The sequence below is a fragment of the Agelaius phoeniceus genome, chromosome 1 (genome assembly GCF_051311805.1).
Source record: "Agelaius phoeniceus isolate bAgePho1 chromosome 1, bAgePho1.hap1, whole genome shotgun sequence".
In the NCBI taxonomy this organism is placed as follows: domain Eukaryota; kingdom Metazoa; phylum Chordata; class Aves; order Passeriformes; family Icteridae; genus Agelaius; species Agelaius phoeniceus.
In genome coordinates this window covers 13,915,199-13,933,502 of record NC_135265.1, presented here as the reverse complement: position 1 = coordinate 13,933,502, position 18,304 = coordinate 13,915,199, and the positions used below count along the sequence as shown (strand labels likewise).

The 18,304-nt window shown below is 38.1% G+C and overlaps 1 protein-coding gene across 12 annotated transcripts in view; it reads right to left on the bottom strand.

The window, feature by feature from the left end:
- PARD3 (par-3 family cell polarity regulator) overlaps window positions 1-18,304 on the bottom strand; it is a 446,494-nt gene that overhangs the window by 380,160 nt on the left and 48,030 nt on the right. For all 12 annotated transcript variants that reach the window (XM_077173197.1, XM_077173317.1, XM_054645709.2 and 9 more), the window contains exon 2: window positions 17,622-17,723. In XM_077173197.1, coding sequence (XP_077029312.1) covers window positions 17,622-17,723 — 102 coding nt within the window. The remainder of the gene's footprint in view (window positions 1-17,621; window positions 17,724-18,304) is intronic.

The window sequence follows — 18,304 nt, the reverse complement described above, 5'->3', positions numbered from 1 at the left end:
GGGGTCCGTCTCTTCTCCCACTAACAAGTGCTAGAACAGAAGGAAAGGGCCTCAAGTTAGGCCAGAGGAGCTTTAGATTGGATCTTAGGAAAGATTTCTTTACATAAAGGGTTATCAAGCATGAGAAGAGGCTACCCAGAGGAGTGATTGTGTCACCATCCCTGGAGGTATTTAAAATAAGTGTGTATGTGGCACTTAGGGACACAGTTTTGTGGTGGCTTCGGACATCCTGGGTTAACAGTTGGACTGATGATCTTAGAGGCTTTTTTCAACCTATTCTTTGATTCTATGATTCTACATCTATAATGCACTATTTTTGCTATTTTTTTTATTTTTCATTTCTTGACTACATCTAATTCATCTGAAATGTAATTTTCCTAAGATTGACAAGGACACTAAGATCTTGACTTTTCAGTTTTAAACTTAGACCACATGAGACATCTCTCTATTTCTGACCCTACTGAAAACTGAAAACAGTAATAAAGCCTGTGGGAGAAAAGAGAAAATTAAAACAACATCAATTTTCCACAAAGAAAGTAGCCTAGAAGAAAAGCTGTCAGTCACAGATGACAAGAAGCCAGTTACAGCAGAAGCGTGAAATGTGAGCATCACTCTCTCACTACTTTCTGTTTATTTTAAATAACAGATGAACAGTCATTAATATTTACTGTATTTCAAATTAGTCAGATAACACAATATTCAGCCTGAAGTCAGATTAAGCAGCAGCTGGTTAGATGGATGTCATCTGTCAGGGGCTGTTCTTCTAAAAGCCACTAATACTGTCAGTGAAAATTACAGTCTACAAATCAAAAGAACGTTAAGTGTTTGAACTGAAACATGTATGAAATCAGACAGTTCCCACTGGATTTTCCCCATGTGCTATTACCTCCATGATCAATTCACACTTCAAGTGACAGAAATTGCTGAGAAAGCAAAACATTGCTTGCTTTCTATCTGAGAAGTATACTTTGAGCCAGGGGACATATTTTTAGACAATTAAAAATAATTTTCTTTCATTTTTGTCAAGATATATTAAAGTCAAACTGCTGTAAAGCAAAATGCTCACTCTTGTACAGGACAACGGGGCAAAACTTCGTTGCTATTACAAAAGTGACATCATCTTAGCTGGAAATGAGATAAAATCCTTCTCCATTAGGAAATTCTGTAACATTAAAACACAACTTCGTCTTATAGTATTAAAATGAAAACAAAGACCATTCACTCAGAACTTCAGTGACTTTTCAAAATATATGTCAAAATATTGCTTATACAGCAAAAAAACTCACACAATTTTTGTACCATGCAAGGATCACCATTCCACAAAAACAGTGGCATAGCACTTAAAACATACTTGTAAGTACAGGTACTAAAGGGGACTAAAGGGTACTAAAACACTACTTTTCTGTTAGTTAACTAACTAACTGTTTCTGCTAAAGTGCTGAGAATGTGAACATTTTGAAATGGAAGGTTATGATACATATCCAGAAATCATTCTGCTTGGGGGTTTTTTTTTTTTGCCCCATCTAGTTGTATTTGGCAGGCTTTTCCCTCCTTAACTGGAACAAAATGGCTAAACCTAGAAAGTATTATTGCAGCTGACAACAGTTTCTTTTGAAATGCACCATCCCCATTTTGAGGATATAATACTGCACAAGAAGCAGCAAAAAAACAAAAAGCATGCATGCTGCTTCTTGCTAATCAGGGAATGCCACCAAGAATTTTAAATTAATAATCAGTGTGCAGCAGTACTGGCTGGGTGCCAGCAGGATGTTGAGTTTGCACAGAAGGGGTGGCAGATCCCTGCTGGGCAGCACTGGGAAGGCCAGGCAGGAGTGTACCCTCGTGGTGAAGGCAGCTCCTGCAGAGCAGGCTGGGACAGCAGCAGCAGCTGGAACATCCTGTCACAGCCACCAGCACAGTGGAGGCTGGACCACAGGATCTGCAAGGAGATGCCAAGAAAGCTGGGCTTAATCAGTTTAAAGAGGAAGCTAAAAGAGAAGATTGTTGCTGTCATCTGTGACCTAATGGGTGGGAAGAAAGAAAACAGAGCTGGGATCTTCTGAGAGGTGACCCAGAAATGGGAGGAGATGCAATAGTCACACTAATTGCAACACCAGGAAGTCAGAAGAGGCTTTGGAAACCATTTTTCACCTTGTCAGCAAACACTGAAACAGGTGCACAGAGAGGCTGTGCAATCTGCAGCCTTGGAGATGCTCAGATCCAGATCACACAGGACCTGTTTGCAGCAAGGGGTTGGACTTGACTCCTCCAGAGGTCCCTTCAACCACTGTAGCTCTGTGACTCTGTTTCTTACTCTCCTCAGTGCCTACATTGCAACAGCAGATCAAAAGCATTCAACCAAGGCAGGGTGAGCATTTGCAGCTGGTAGAAGTTTGGTGAATACACCCAGAACCCACCAGCTCAGCACACTGCACTTGGCCAAACTTAACCCAGTACTCTGTGGGACACCACCAGCCCTCTGTGGGCACAAGCAAGAACAAGGACCTGCCTTCCCTGGCACCTCCTGTCTCAGCATGGCTAACATCCTGCACTGCCAAATGGAATGGCCAGTTGGCCATTGTGCTCCCTTGGCTAGCAGGGCTGGAGCCCTGAATGCCTTTTTCACCCAGCTTTGCTCAGGGACACTCATTCTCTCCTGCAATGTCCAGAGCTCTGCTGACAGCAAAGCTGCTCCCAGCATCAGACTGCTCCTTGCACCAGAGGCCATTCTATTTCCCCTTCTCCTATGACCTGTCCTTTTTTTTCTGGCAGAGTTACCAGCACACGGACTCCATTTGTCACAACCAACAATTCCCAGTGCTGAAGCCAGGGAGAGGTGGGAAGCACAGCCATGGCCAGGGAAGGTGGGAGGTCACACTCATCTGCAGCACCACCATTGTCTCAGATCAGCTAAAATCTGCCACAAAGCCACACTTTCAGGAACCAAAAAGCATGGTTAATCATGTTAGCTTTTACATATAACAACAGTTACTCAAACAGAATTAAAAATAGTCACTCAATTTAGATCAGATGAACCTCTAAATTGTCAAAATAAAGTCTAGTATTTTGCTTGCATTAAAGAAATCACCAACCAAATTTGAAAACCTCCTGGCAACATGGTGTTATTTTAAGACCACAACAAAATATATCTTGAGATGGTATGCAATACAATAATAACTTCCAGGACAAGGCACCAAGAGAAGGAATCCATGACTGGAAGAGGACAGCTTCTCTCAGTGCACTGGAAATCAGTAGCAAGGAGAGCACTAACCAACACCACCACAGCAAATGCCATCAAGGCCCAATGATTTACACTGCTGTAGGGAGCACTCCAACACACACATCTACCACAATCTCCATGAACAAGCCTCAGTAAGAAAAGGAAAACATGACTTCAAGACTGACCATGGCCAAACCTCTCACTATCATTCCACTCTGCTTTGATTTTCCTCTGTTTAACTGAAGGTCAGGCTACTCCAGCAGCTACAACCCACCTGACCTGCTGCAACCACAGCTTCAATAATAACAGCCAATCACTATGGGTAACAGCTTGCCAGGCTCCACAGGGAAGGAGTTTTGCTAGACCAACTTTCTACTAACAACCCAGCTGCCAGAGGAACCTACACACTCTTACCTCCCAGTGCTCTGTTACACACATCACATGCTTTTCCTCTTTACATGCTTGTCTGGTTTCATTTAAAAAAAAATAGGATCATATTTTTCACAACAAATCCTCAGGCTCACACTTAAAGCTGATTTCCCTCTCCCCAAAGAAGGCATTCAAGATTCCCCAGAGAATTCAAAACAAACTCTTGCAAAAGATAGGAAGAAAATCACTAGATGAAAAGTAATCACAGATCATGGGTTTCAAAAATAATATCTTAAAATGAAATGAGATTAATTAATTTTTCTTTACTGCTTAGTGATTATATTATCTTTAGTGATTACCATTTGCTGGTAGCTGGTGCTATGGCTTTTTTGCTCACCAGACCTGCCCCACACCAATAGTCCTGGTCCTGGCACATCTACTACATATTGATGTGAAAAATCATCACCCTTTTGGGCAACCCCCTTCCCTTCACATCACCAACCCTCCAGTGCCATTTTTCCACTCAGTGTTTCTTTCTAATAAGACAGCAGAAAGTCTAACTCCTAGGCCTCTGCCTGCTCTCAGATGCTCATAACAAGGCATCTGGAACACTTGTGTTAATTGTGTCATATTTAAACACAGGGACTGGAAGATTTTCTAACAACACCCTCTTTGTATGCATGGCCTTGCATCTGGGATAGCAGGCAGTGAACCCCACATGGTTCAGGAATTACAGAGCTTAAAAGAAAAGGAAAAAAAAGTTTGTCATCTCAATTCTGTAGCATTCCATGGAAGAAAAACAAGAATATTAGTGAATAAACCACAAATCTGCAATCTATGCAAGCCTTGTATGAGCATGGAACTTTGCCAGGTTCAAAATGCTGTGTGCAACACATAAGTAGTTATCAGGAAAACAGTTTCAGATCTTAATTAATCCACTGAGGCTCCAGCCCATGTCCCAGTAATCAGTCAGCTGGTGATGAAAAGAGAAATAAGACTTGAGAGGCTCTCACAAAACAGCTAAAAATAAAACTGGATCTATTTTTTATGGTCTCCTGCACATAAGGATTTTGATGTCAAATTTTTACTTATTTACAGTTTATACTTCATGCAACTGGCTTTGTTCTTCATTCAAAACACAACAAGAGACAATCACTTCTCTCAAAGCTAGCAAATATTTTATACATTATGTTGCATAATACTTGTACACCTAAGAAGATCAGCCTACATATTTCTGGAATGTGATTTCTATCCAGATCAACCAATATGACAATATCAGCAGCCAGTGAATGTAATTACCAGATTTTCTACCTCAGAACAGATAAGCCTAGAGAAAACAATAGAATAAAAAAGTGGTCTGTACTAATAAATAATTTGATGGGAAGATTATCTTGAAAGAGGTTCATTGCTACATCAGATAGGATATTTGATATTGTTGGGTTTGAACACTTGATGATTTTCCATTTCTAGTAAGTTAGCTAAGCTAACAAAAAAACGCACGGAACAGCAAGAGATGCACAGCAATTGGCCTTAGCATTTTCTTACATCACTGTAATTCAGAAAATGAAAAAAATGTTTCTTTAAAAAAGTTCTGAGATTCTTATTACTATTTTACCAGTAATTAAATAGTTTTCATTAGGGGGGAGATAAAAATGAAATTTTACCACAAAAAAAGTAAAGTAAGAAATTAAAACTGCAAAAAAGGGAGGTCAAGGCCAAGGAAGCAGAAAAAGCTTTTGCAACATGCTGTGATTTTGAGAGACTTTGATTGATATCAATCTACCAAAACATTTAAAGAATAATTTTGGCTTGCCTGCCTGTATAAGCAGAAGCAAAGTATTGTTCCTCCAGGGAACCACCCAAGTAAAACCACATACATTGTGAGCAGCAAAGTCTCCTATTGTCTCCTAAAACAGCAAAGACCAAAGCACAGTTTTAAATATTCTCAGATGTCAAACATCTATTAGAAAAATGTCTTTTAAAAAAATGAGAAAGAAACTCAATCAACAAAGAAAAGCATTTTTAGTAACATTTCTCCTGGTGCTGTAAGGGAATTTCTGCTCACTCAGTAACCCAGGCCTGGAAGGAGCCTGTGTGCCCACCAGTGACACTGAGCACAGGTAGGGCTGGCTGCTCAAAAACTGATCAGATTCTGCTGACTTCAAACCCATCATTTTTCAAGCCCAACAGTAACAAATGCAGCTGTGCTTTGTGTTCAAGAGCATTTCCAACACACACAGAAGTGGCTGCCCCTGTGGGAAGGGGGGAGGGCAGGGAGGAGGTAAGAATGGCTCTGTCTCAATTATAATGATCTGAAGATGGAAACAAGACCAAGCCTGTAGGAAAAATTAACTGTTCTTACAGTTACTGGAGCATTTAGAAGAGGAAAAAATACATTCTTGAGTAAGAAAAGCCCTTATTTAGATCTTTCCAATACACAAAAGTTATCAAAATGGACCTTTGTCTAGAGTGCTTCATTTCAGATGTATCACCCACTAACACATTGTAACCAAGCCAAAGTAGTAAAAGTCTCTTAAAAGTACTCCCATAATTCTGCATCTATGAGTACTGGAGTTCAGACACACATCCCTCTGAATAAGAACTTTTAACAAAGCACTTTTTCTGGAAATGACACCATAAAAGATGTAGCTAAAGCAGATGATACACTTTTACTTTCAATAAAAATAGAATTTAGAAGATTAAATAATTAAACCAACAAGAATACACATTCAGAACTTGTTCAAGCAACAGCCTGAATTCAGTAATTGAGCATATTTTTCATTAACCACTAGAGGTCACACAGTAACCATGGCAGACATCCAAAAAATGAGTGGACTCAAGAACCTTATGGTCTGTTAAATCAAAATACACGGGTACTCACTGATTTGCACCCACAAATAAAATTCTGAAATTGATGTGAGTAGCCTAGTTCCCCAAAAGATTCAATGAACTTGAACGTTCACAGATGTCATTGAGTACTTAACATTTTCATAAAATTGAGATTTATTATTTTTACTTCTAAAAAATGCATCAAAAAATGTGTAGGACTGCAGCAGGACTCTCAGAGCTTGCAGCACTTTTGAAGGTTTTTCTGATTTCTTCAAGTACTTCCTCATTTGAACTTCTGGAACTTCAATTCAAGAAAGACAGCTTCAGCTATGCCTATAATTAACACTAAAGAATCCCCATAAGTTGGAATATTCTAATATTTTACTAGTGAATTTCTTACTATGTAAATAGACATTTTAACATTCCAAGAACAAGAGAAATAGTAATAAAACCAAATATTGTCCCACACTTATAAAATACATTGTTTTTTTAATCTTAAACCAAAGTTTGAAGAAACACTATTTGCAAAATGTTAAAGCACTTGATGTTGTACACGGCTAATGAAAAACTCCCTGTAAAGTTCATTTAAACCCTTCAAGAAGGTGCACACAAGTGAGAGATGGATCAGAGTCAGTGATCCTGTACTCCTTCCATATTAGATTAAATTTTAGGGATCAGCATACAAAGATATTTCATTAACTGACTCACTTTTTATTCCATTTACAATAGTTCACAGTGCCTCTTCTCTTTGGAGAAATTTCATTTCATTAGATCCCAGCAACAAAATATAAAGACAGACCTGTGCATGAAAGTCTTTTACTACAGCAGAGCAGCACTGCCAAGGCATTAAACTGCCCTCTAACCCAAGAACTGGTCCCACCAGAACAGGTGCTTCTGTTGACTTGCATTACCTGTTCTGGAATAAGTAAGATATTTCACTCCCTAAAGCTCTCAGTCTGGTACATTTCAACATTAAAAAAAAATAATAACAATCAAGAGCAGTGGAACAGCTGTAATCTGAATAATAATTTCAAAAGTTTCAGCACCCATCATGTTTTTCAGCACAACAAACAACACTACCAAAGCTCACAGGACACTTTGAGCACTACAGGAGCAATTCCTTGAGACAAAACAGAAATCATAAATCACGTCTTAAAAGCAGAAAAGATGCAGACTTTTCTCAGCATAAAATTAACACCAAAAATCTACCTAGCTCTTAAGAAATATTACAGGAAAAAATCCAGCTTTAGTTGCACACAAGCTAGTATGCTCACACATACCTAGAGACACACAGATTGCAAGTCAGCAGAGATTGCTTACCACTTCATAGTAACACAGCAAGATTTACAAACTCCACAAAAAGTTAGAAGGCAAGAATTTTTTCTGAGGAATATCCAAATACAAACCTCCTTTTTCTGTGCCTGCCTTTTCTGAGCACCCAATGTAGCAGACTTAAAGCTGAGAGACTTGGACTGTCTCCTAACTTTCACTGAATCTCTCCGGCGATCATATGAAAAAGACGACGACTTCTTTGTAATTTTCCTCTTAGGTGTGTCTGCCATTTCATCCAGAGTATGGTTACCTTCAAGTAAACAGCATCCCAAGAAAGTAAAAACTCAGTATCATCAAGCTCCCACCAAGCTTGTATGAAACAGTCTTCAATCTACAGGAAAATCTAGCAGCCTGTAAGGAATGGAGCCCACTGAAGAACAGCTTCAGTTCTTCCAACAGGTTGTAAAAAATGAAAGAATCCAATGGTCTTGCAATGCTGAATGCCACTGAAGAGCAGACAGAACTCCTTCTTGCTGTTTAAACTCAGACAGGCTTCAGCAGTGATGCTAATCTGAAAACGTAGTGACTATCCTGCTGAGCACGCTAAAGGTGAACGGGAGGTAGCTCCCTGCACACCAACTGGGTGTGGAAGTACACCAACAGGGTGTGGGGATGAAGCAGAAGACTTTGGGTTCAAAGCATCTTCTTAACTCCTTCCTCTCTGGGCTACTGTTGGGAAGTCAACTGAAAAGTCAGACCAGTGAAAGCTCCCCAGAAAAACACAGCATTATTTTCCTCTCTTTGGATCCAAGGCCCTTTCTGAAGAAACCTTCAGCATGCAGTAACCACCCCATTAAATGCTCTAGGGGCCCTATTTTAATCTAATTTAAATATTCCGTGCTCTCTCCTAGTCAGTAGGACTACTCACGCTACAAACCTAGGAGATACTTCAACTTCTAAGTCAACTAGAAAATACCTGACTCTGAACCTTACTGTCCTTCCTTGGAAATAACTGCAGTTACCACAGTCTCTTCAAGCCTGTTGGTATCAATGGATAAGAGGGAAATGAATTCTCATCCCAGGGACAGTGTGGGAATCTTATCAGACAGCTGAGATTGCAGGTTTTGTACAGGACTGTGTTTAGGCAGGAATGTTCCTCTCACATAAGGTATTAGTTAAGGAACTCCACAAGGGTGTAGAGCCCCGAGAGTTGCTGCTACTGATTTCCATTAAACAAAACACATCCAATGGGCCAAGCTCTACCAAACATTTCATCCATGTTGAAAGACAAGGAGGAAAACTACGTTTTGACAAACTTAGGCATTGACCAAGGTCTTTTCCAGAAACTTTTCCTTATTTTATTCATGATGCTACTTGGCGTACAAAACAACTATGAATAATTTATAGTTGCAGGATTATCCATTACTATAATTAAGCTCTAATATGGGTCAGTCCTCTGGTGTATGAGTCTCACTACCTCTGTTAGGAAATATCTGTGAAGCTGGAACAGCATTTCTTCTAAGACCTGCTGATATCAAGGAGTAAGAGAGTAGTATTAATGAATCCCCATAACCAACCTTTCCTTCAACTTCTTCCTTTGTTGTAGGATGAATAATCTACCTCTAGGACACAGTTATGTTGCTAAAATTAACCAAAAGCTATCAGAATATTAAGTATTTATTAGCCATAATGGCCTAATTCTAGATTCACTGTACATTTTTGTGGAGAATCACACTGTGAAGGATTAGAAAGCACAGCTTTATATTATCTACAACTATATCTAACCAGTGACTCTGTAATTATTACAAGATATAGAAAAAATCCATTATTAAATATTTTTAGTACTAAGTGTCTCTTAATTGTGATGTGTTTATAATACTGTAGCAGTCATTACCTATAGCCACATACTGAGCCTTCAATGTTACTAATAATTGACACTGAGACCATCATCACTTCAACACAGTCTGTGTTTTTCACCAAAGTCTAGACTAAAGAAACTTTTTCTCACAAACTGAAATCCTATTTAAATTACCAGTTTCCATGATTTACAAGCATCACCTTTTCAAAGACTTAAAATAAGCAGAAAATTCAGTATTATGTGCTTGCAAATGACATCTCAAGAAAAAACATGTCCTCCAAAGCTTTAAGTACCTATGACATTTGATAAACATCACAGATATTCTGATTAAAATTAAGGTCAAGAAAAGTTGGAAAACCTTTTGCAGACAGCTACTCTTATGACAGTTTCACTTGACACCCCAGAGCTTGCACTGACAAAACAAAGAAGCACTTCCCAATATCACCTCTGATTCTACAGCCATCTACAGTTTGCTTCTGACAACATCTTTTCAAGACTGAGATCCTGGTCCATTTACATACTGCTGGTGGAGGACGTTAATCTGTACCTGGAGTCAGTGTTGGCATTTGCTCTGTGCTTTTTGCTATCTCTACAAAATCATTTTTGGTTGCTTGGTTTGGTGCTGGAGGAAGCAGAGGGCTCACCAGCAGCACACACAGCACACCTTGCAGCACCACAGACACCACTCCAGCAGCTCCATAGGCACCACTGAAAAGCAAGGTCTCAGCCCAGTCATGTTCCCACTCTTCCTCTTGTTCCTTCATACCTCAACCACTCCCAGCTGCAAAGTCCTCTCCCTTTGCTCCTCAACTTGCCAGATCCATTGGTGAACTTAAAATATTCATGAAGTAGCAGAAAAATACTCAGTTTGTTTAGGAAGGAAGAGTTTTCTGCCCCTTGAGTGAACAAATCTACCAGAGCCCTCATGAGCCAAGCAGCAGCACCGGGATGAAAATACTGGGGAGAGGCAGAGAGAGGGCAAACTGCTGGAAGCCTTGGAGACCTGGTGATGTGCCTTGCACATAAGCCACTGTGTCCAGAGGTCTATTGCAAAATCAGAAACATTCTCCCAAACCTAAGAGCAAGCTCAGAACTCATTAGTTTGTGTATTCAGTTAAAGCAGTCTCTCTCCTAAAGGACATCACCTTTGCCAAAATGATCCAGCATGTTATTGCCTACTCCCTGAATGCTTCTGCAACTCTTCATGAGCAGCATCCACCGTCCATGTGCCTTTTCCCACACAATAATGGAATTTGTCACTCCAGTATTCAAATCCTCCTTCTCTTCTTTCAGAACAATTGCAAATATATCGAACAATACATGGTCTATTTTCCAACTTCAAACCAGTTACACATCCATAAAACCCTTCCTCCTATTCCATGCCAGGTCTGTGGAGCTTTTTGACTGTGCTAATCCAGTCACTGTTGCTCAGGTCTGTCCTTCTGCTGAGAACACAGGCATAATATTGTGAGATATTACTTTCTTGACAATACTGTCACAATCTTCCCCAGTATATCATATTCATGCATGAGCCTGCTATTCCTCAGAGAACAGTTTTTACCAAAATATTCAATTTTCAGAAGTCAGATTTACCTGCAGCTCTTCCGATCTCCCTGGAAACTGATTTATGGATTTACAAATGTCAGTCCTCTCCTACATGAGAGTTCTTAGTGCAAAAATACAACTGTTTCAGCATTACAGGAAACGAATTGCAATATTGCAATTTATCTCAAAAATACACAGCAAATCATGAATGAAAATGCTGTTGTCTGATAGCTAGAAAAAACTAAGTGATGATGAGATTAACAATTTGAAGAACAGTGCTGAAAGATGTGAAAAACTAAGTACTACAGTTAGGAGACAACATTTACTTACATCTAATACCTCTTAGGGATTGAAAATGCATGTTCCAATGTTCATGTATTATGACCTTTACTTCCTCACTTCCATGGATATATAATTATTTATTAGTCTCATCCACAAACACTGTGAAATTAAAATTTAGTTTACTATTAGAAATACTACAAGCATTTAAATTCCATTCTTTGACTGCAGATAATATTTATATTTTGAGTATGCTATTTTAAAAACATTTTCATTAAATAGCAACTGGGAATAAAGGCTGTGCAAATACTTTGTTTTCTACTTTAGATTCATCAGCAAGACAGACCTAAAAAGCATCATGTAGCCATCCCAGCATTGAGTCAATACAGTTAATGCAAAAACACCTGGTTTAAATGGACACATTCTGTTTTTACCAATTTTTCAGAATTTCAGTAATACAAAATGTCAATCTCTAAAAGCCTATTTAAAATAAAAACCACTGCCAAACAGTAGATGCTATCAAGAGCCCATTGTTCAAAAACTGAAGTTTTTTAACAGAAAATAATCATGGGGTTGCTATATGATGGGTTTCTTTCCCAGTATCAATACTTTCCCAAGCTTGGTGGCTCAAGCAGTTATTTTAAGCTGTTACAAGAAAAGAATGCCTTATGCTCAAAATGTGTTTTGCCAAGTCACTTGTGAGTAACAACAAATTGTTTCAAGGTCGTCTGTTTTCCTGGGATACTGGGAATGAAGACACAGAACAAGAAGAGAGAAACTGCACAGTGTGGCAAAAGATAATCATGGCTATAGTTGAAAATGAATTTGATAGAAAGGTTTGGAGGGGGAAAAGGGTATACCAATCATGGTATAGTAAATACTGCAAATCAGATTTCTGAGTAATTTTTTGGGGGCATTTTAAGGTTTTGCTGTCAGATACGCTGCGTGGGACCTGGAAAAGATGCTTCTTCCTTCACTCCAGGGTGTTAATCGGTTAATGGCAGAAACAAGAAGCACAAAAAGTTGTTATTCTCTACTCTTAAGGTTTAATTCTTAACTTGCAGAATCAAAGAGAAATCACATGTAAATTCTGCTGCACGTTTGCTTAAATGAGGCAGAGACACCCAAAACTTAGAATAAACAACACTACTTTGAGTATTCTGATTATGTAATGATGGAAATATAAAGATAACAACTTTATCTGCACAGCTTTCATTGACTTGAAAAGCTCTTGAAGATTTTTGAGTGAATGAACACACACAGTGTTAGCAGAATGTCATTCTTTCTAACAGCATCCTGCTGTCACTGGCCTACCCTGAATTTACTACAAAAATGGGGTCTTGCATAACTGGCCCAAAAAATAAGAGTGAGAAAGCAAGCATCAATAGCAGCAGGATACTGTAATCACAGCCCTTCAGTCCCTAGCTAGCCTTTAACCTTAACATTAGAATGCATTTGCTCAAAATAGCCTTATTTCTGTGTAGGCATCCAGTTAACTTTTGTTACAAACAAAATACAGTCATCCTTTCCAAACCACATTTTGTGTATCACATGCCTCTCTAACTCAACAGAGCTTTCCAAGAGGAAGTAAACAAAACAACAGTATTATTTAGAATTGACCATCTGTTTTAACACAAAACCCAAAAGTTCATTTCCTTTCCACTACACTGGGAAAAGGTCATAATATGCCTTCACATTATGTGAAGAAGCTGCTCAATGACTTTCTCACTAGAAATCTTCATACTTCAAGCAAGCGGGCACTAACTTCATAATAATATTAATAGAATCTCTGTAGGTCTCTTAAAAGCAGATGCAAATGAAGCCCAATTGATTTCACTGAATTTCAGCTGCAGTTTGCTTACTTAACACAGTTAACTCTAGTTCATGAATGTTTACAAATCCCATTTCAACAGAGATCCACGAAATAAATCTCCATCCCATTCTCACCAGAAGTATTCCACTCAAACCAACAGCTTCTTGTGTGTCTTTCTGGGAGGTTCAAAGTTTGCCTAAAGCACCAACATCACCTTGAACTTCCAGTGACCTGGGCCAGACAGAGCAGCACACACACAAACACTGTGGGCAGCAGGAGACTCCACTCCAGACCAAACCATATCCCTCTGGTTTTTATTGCTGCACTCAGTGGATGTAAGCAGGAATCGTGCAGGGTGAAGAGCTGACTGAATATTTGAAAATGTTAAGTCCAGCAAAGAAGGCCCATGCCTGCCTTAGTTTAGAGAAATAAAGCCAGGCTGTAAATCTAAGCATATACCAAACTACTGTGGTTATTTTTAAGAACCAGCGTTGAATTTAGCAATGATAAAGGAATTTATAAGATGCCAAGGCTTTTAGGATGTACATGCTGTTAATCCCAAATTAACTTGGCAAAAGTAAGTATATTGGAGCAAACAAATTTAGGAATAATTGACATGAGGTTCACACCTACATTGTTTCAAAGTAGCTCTATTTGCCCAGCTGATCATCACAACCTGTGGCTGTTAATAGCAGATCCTTGTTCTCTCAGGAAGAAAAAAACTGATTTTCAGCAATATAGCTACACCAAACACAGACATCTTGATCTCTAAAGCTTCCCACTGAGCAACAGTCTGAGCATTTCTATTCATTAAAAAATTACATATAATTGCAAACAAATTTTTTTTCAAGTTTTTCAAAATATAAATTACTATTCCACTGAGAACTCAAATGGGAGCAAGTTATATTCATAGACATACTTTGGGTTTATTCGTTGCTTATTTTTTTTAAATGAGATTACACCACAGTTTTCTCAACATTTTTTCATGGATAAATGAGGGTCTATGAGATCTTAGAATAAGCACTTCCATATTGCATCCAAAGTATGAGAATTACCAAAGTGTCTACGTGCCTCAGTCTAGCTGAAGAAAACACAGTTAAAAATGGTTGGGTTCTGGTTTTTTTTCTGCAGTTGGGTTTGTTGGGTTTTTTTGCTGCTGAGAATGTCTGACTACTAAAAACTGAACTGAGGTCATCATGTATGCTATCATCAAGTTGGAAACTTATCAAGATGACATGTTTTTTGAGAGTCTTCATGGAGAGGGCTCCTTTTGCAAGTTACAGAAACGCAAACAAAATGGGTTATTAACCTATCCTTAAAATATTGGTTTAATCACTACACACAGAAGAAACCTGTATTTTTAAAATAATCAAAGTAGGTTACACAGCTGACTAAATGCTAGCTGAAAACAGGATCTTGTTTCTTGTAGCCAAGTATTTTTCAAAAACAGTAACAATTCAGCCCATTTGTATTCAGGTATACACAGAGATATATAAATGTAAAAAACATTTCTGTGTTTCCATATTTGAAAACTACCCATATTTCCATAGTAAAACCTGAAAAAAGTACATTTCAATAAATATTAAAAAGTTTTCTAAAAAAACTTATTCAAATGAGCATTTAATTTTTTTATTATAAGGTTATTACCTTTAACTGCATTAACCAAGCAACTTAGCACACAGTGATAAGTGTAAAATAAATGCCCACATCTTATGCTGGCTAAGTTAGAGTGATTTATGCACTTTCTCAATGAAATAAGTTAAAGGGCTTAAGTAAAGCTGTTTCAGAAACAAAAAGGAACCAACAGCTTAGCAAAATCAGTTTTTCCATGTAGTTTGTTTCATGTTTTACTCTTTTTTTTAAGGAGGAACAACACTGAGCATCACAAATTATTCCAGAAAGCGACTGAAAGGGCTAACCCTTACTCATCCATTCTGTTTTAGTAAGTGACAAGAGAATTACAAAATATAGGGACAGAAGAAGCTAAATAAAGTCACCCTAGCATGCTGCATTTTAATGCGAAGGACACCATCAAAGCTACTTCTCTCATTCCATTCAGAACAGCTGCTCTAAGGGTCTTTGTATTTGTTATAGGACAAAACATTTTCTCCATGGAGACAGTGGAATAGGAGTAAATATATTCCTCACATCACTTAAGTGTTTTATTTTACTATGGCAGTTGACTGTACAGAGCAATAAATCCATCAAGAGGACAAGTGGTCCTTAGCTGCTCTGCATTCTGTATTGTGCTGATATGACACTGCACAATTATAGCATAAAAGCATCACCAAAGACAAAAATTACATTAATCACTGATCCTTAAGTCTAAAGAACCATGGTAAGAGCAAACTGATTTTCAAAAATTCAGATGCCAGGTAGTAAGTAACACAACAAACCTCTCTTCAAGAATGTAAGGAAGCTCCTTGTGAAAATGAACACTAAAACATTCAGTTTTCAGTCTTCAGTTTTCCAATATCCTAGACATTTTTGTCCCAATTTTAAAAAAGAGAAATAAAGGCAAATGTTTGATTTTAAGCACAGCTAATCCTACAGACTTCAGTAATCATTTAATTACATGTTTAGACACCATCTGTTTAAATGCCTTTTTACAAGGTATGCTTAAGCGTACAGATAAGATACAAAATAGCCCTAACTGGAGATATATTGCAAACCTGGCATTAATGAGGTGTGTATTAGGCTCTAAACACAAAACCAGTTGATACACTTGCTATGGAGGCAAAGTAACAACACAAAACTAAAGGGAGCCAGGAAGGTCTGCTCTAAATCACACTACAGGAAACTAAAAACCCATGACTAATGACCAAAATACCTGAAAAGGCCCAAACATGAAGGTCAAGTGAGAATGACTAATTCAAGGATATAAACCAGGAGAGCACAGTGCATGTTCATATTGCACCTTCCTAATCAATGCTGCAAGGTCCTTTAAAAAAAGGAAATTTAACTCATAGGTGCCATCAGGAGAGATGAGCTTGGCAAATACAGAGATAAATATTATTAATTGCTAAGTATCTTGTCCATCTATACACAAAACCAATACTGTAATAATGACTTTGCTTGCTTCAATTGCAGTCAGAGTTTTTCAGCTATTAGTCATGCACATAAAAACACCCACAGAGTTTCACTGTGAGGAATTACCCCACTTGAAGGCAGCAAGGCAAGGGAACAACCAAAGAATAAGGTCTTGAAGTCACCAGAATTCAAACTTCTGAGGGGAAGAGCACATGAGGAGCTAACAAGTGCATTATTCAAATAAGTCCCTGTGTGTGTGTGTATATATATATAAATATTTATATTTAGTGACAACTTACACTAGCCTCCCCAAGGCCTGTAAGCAAAAGCTAAACTAATCACACAGCTGAGCACTTGAATATGAGATAACCAACTAGAGGTTTTAATTAGCTTTTCATGAAATCTTATCTGGGCACTATTTTTATGGAAGAAATTCCTGAAAACTCAGCACTGTTACTCTATACAGCTTGAGCAATCCCAACATTTCAGACAGTGAGGAGTCTTCATGTCCCAAGACTCCTCACATAATTTTTCTTTATAAAGTCCTGGTTCAAATAACCATGTCAATTAAGTTTTGTCACAAGAAATAACTACAGACAAAGTAGGTATTTCTAAAAAATTAGCCTAAGAGTCATCATTTGGCCAGTTTTCAAGGAGCCTTGACAGTTCCAACAGAGGCAATTAAAGATACTGTCTGTGAAGGAGTGTGGTTCTGAAACATGTTTCCAGACTGAAGTCTGTACCAGGCTCAGATGCTTTCAAGAGCTTCAGCTTTCTAGAGAAAAGTCACATATTTACATGACTTTGCAGTTTGCCACAGTGTTTCTTACTCACTTTTTTTTGAACAAATAATTCAAAGATACTTGTATCTATAACTTCAACAAATAGCCAATAAAGAAAAGGCCTCTTAGTTGACTGTGATCTAAATCACTACTTAAACAAGAATAAAAGCACTCAAGGCTCAGCAGTGTATAATTATTGTCTCAAGTTCTGTGTAACTAGCAATTCCTCCAAAAACAATTTTTGGAGGGGAAAAAAAAAAGCCAACACTCAATAGTTTAAAACCAGCAGGGTTTTTTGCACATATTTAACTGGTAACACACAGCTACAATATCAACTTACTTTTTGCACATTTATTTTCCACTGTTTGAGGTATTTTCACCCTTGCAACCTCCTTTTCCTATCTGAACTGTTAAAGAACCAGAAAGGATGGAAAACCCATGATTTCAATTGAAAGAAAAACCCTGACAGTAACCAATTTCTCACATCTGTCAGGCAAACTACATAAAAAAAAGTTTAAAATCTCTGTGTTGGCTCCCACTTTGGGACACACAGAGGAAACACACACCACTGATGGGCTGACATCAGTTTGTGCCCATGCTGCTTTCATAGCCATGTGTACTTACACGGTCTTTGTCATCAGCTACATCACAAAGAATGTCATCAAGATCCAAGATCCCACCGTCCCCGTGCTCCAGTCGATGGACTTGTATCCAGTAGTTTGGATCCTGCACAAAAGAAGAAGAAAATAGTATCAGATTATCATATGCCAACAGGAAAATGTTATTCCATCATACAGTCGGCATCACAGCCCTACAAATTCTTGACATCAAACATCTATTTAGGTCATATATCTGTAAATAAACGTAAATTGAGATGTAAAGCCCACGTTCTTCTTTTAAATTGCTTTAGACTAGATATGTAGTCTTCCCTCTTCTATCAGATCTGCATGAGTCACAATCCCATCACTGACACACAGGACTCTGACATATTCCAAATATTACTGCACATTACATTCTCAATATTCCTTCCATATAAGGAAGAAAAATACATTGTCCACATAATAAAGCATGCCAGGTAGTGGTCAACAGGCACAAAAGGTTACAGACAGCTGTAAAAGATGTGAGAGTTTTACAGAACAGCTATAAAAGGCATAAACCAACATTTAAACACCATCAAAATGCTTTCTACCTGTCCTTCACTAGAGGTGGTAAATGGAATATCTAAAACCTGTACTAAGAGCATTTTCCATATTTGAAAATAAAAATTATATATACACACACACATATATGCATACAAATGTGTGCAT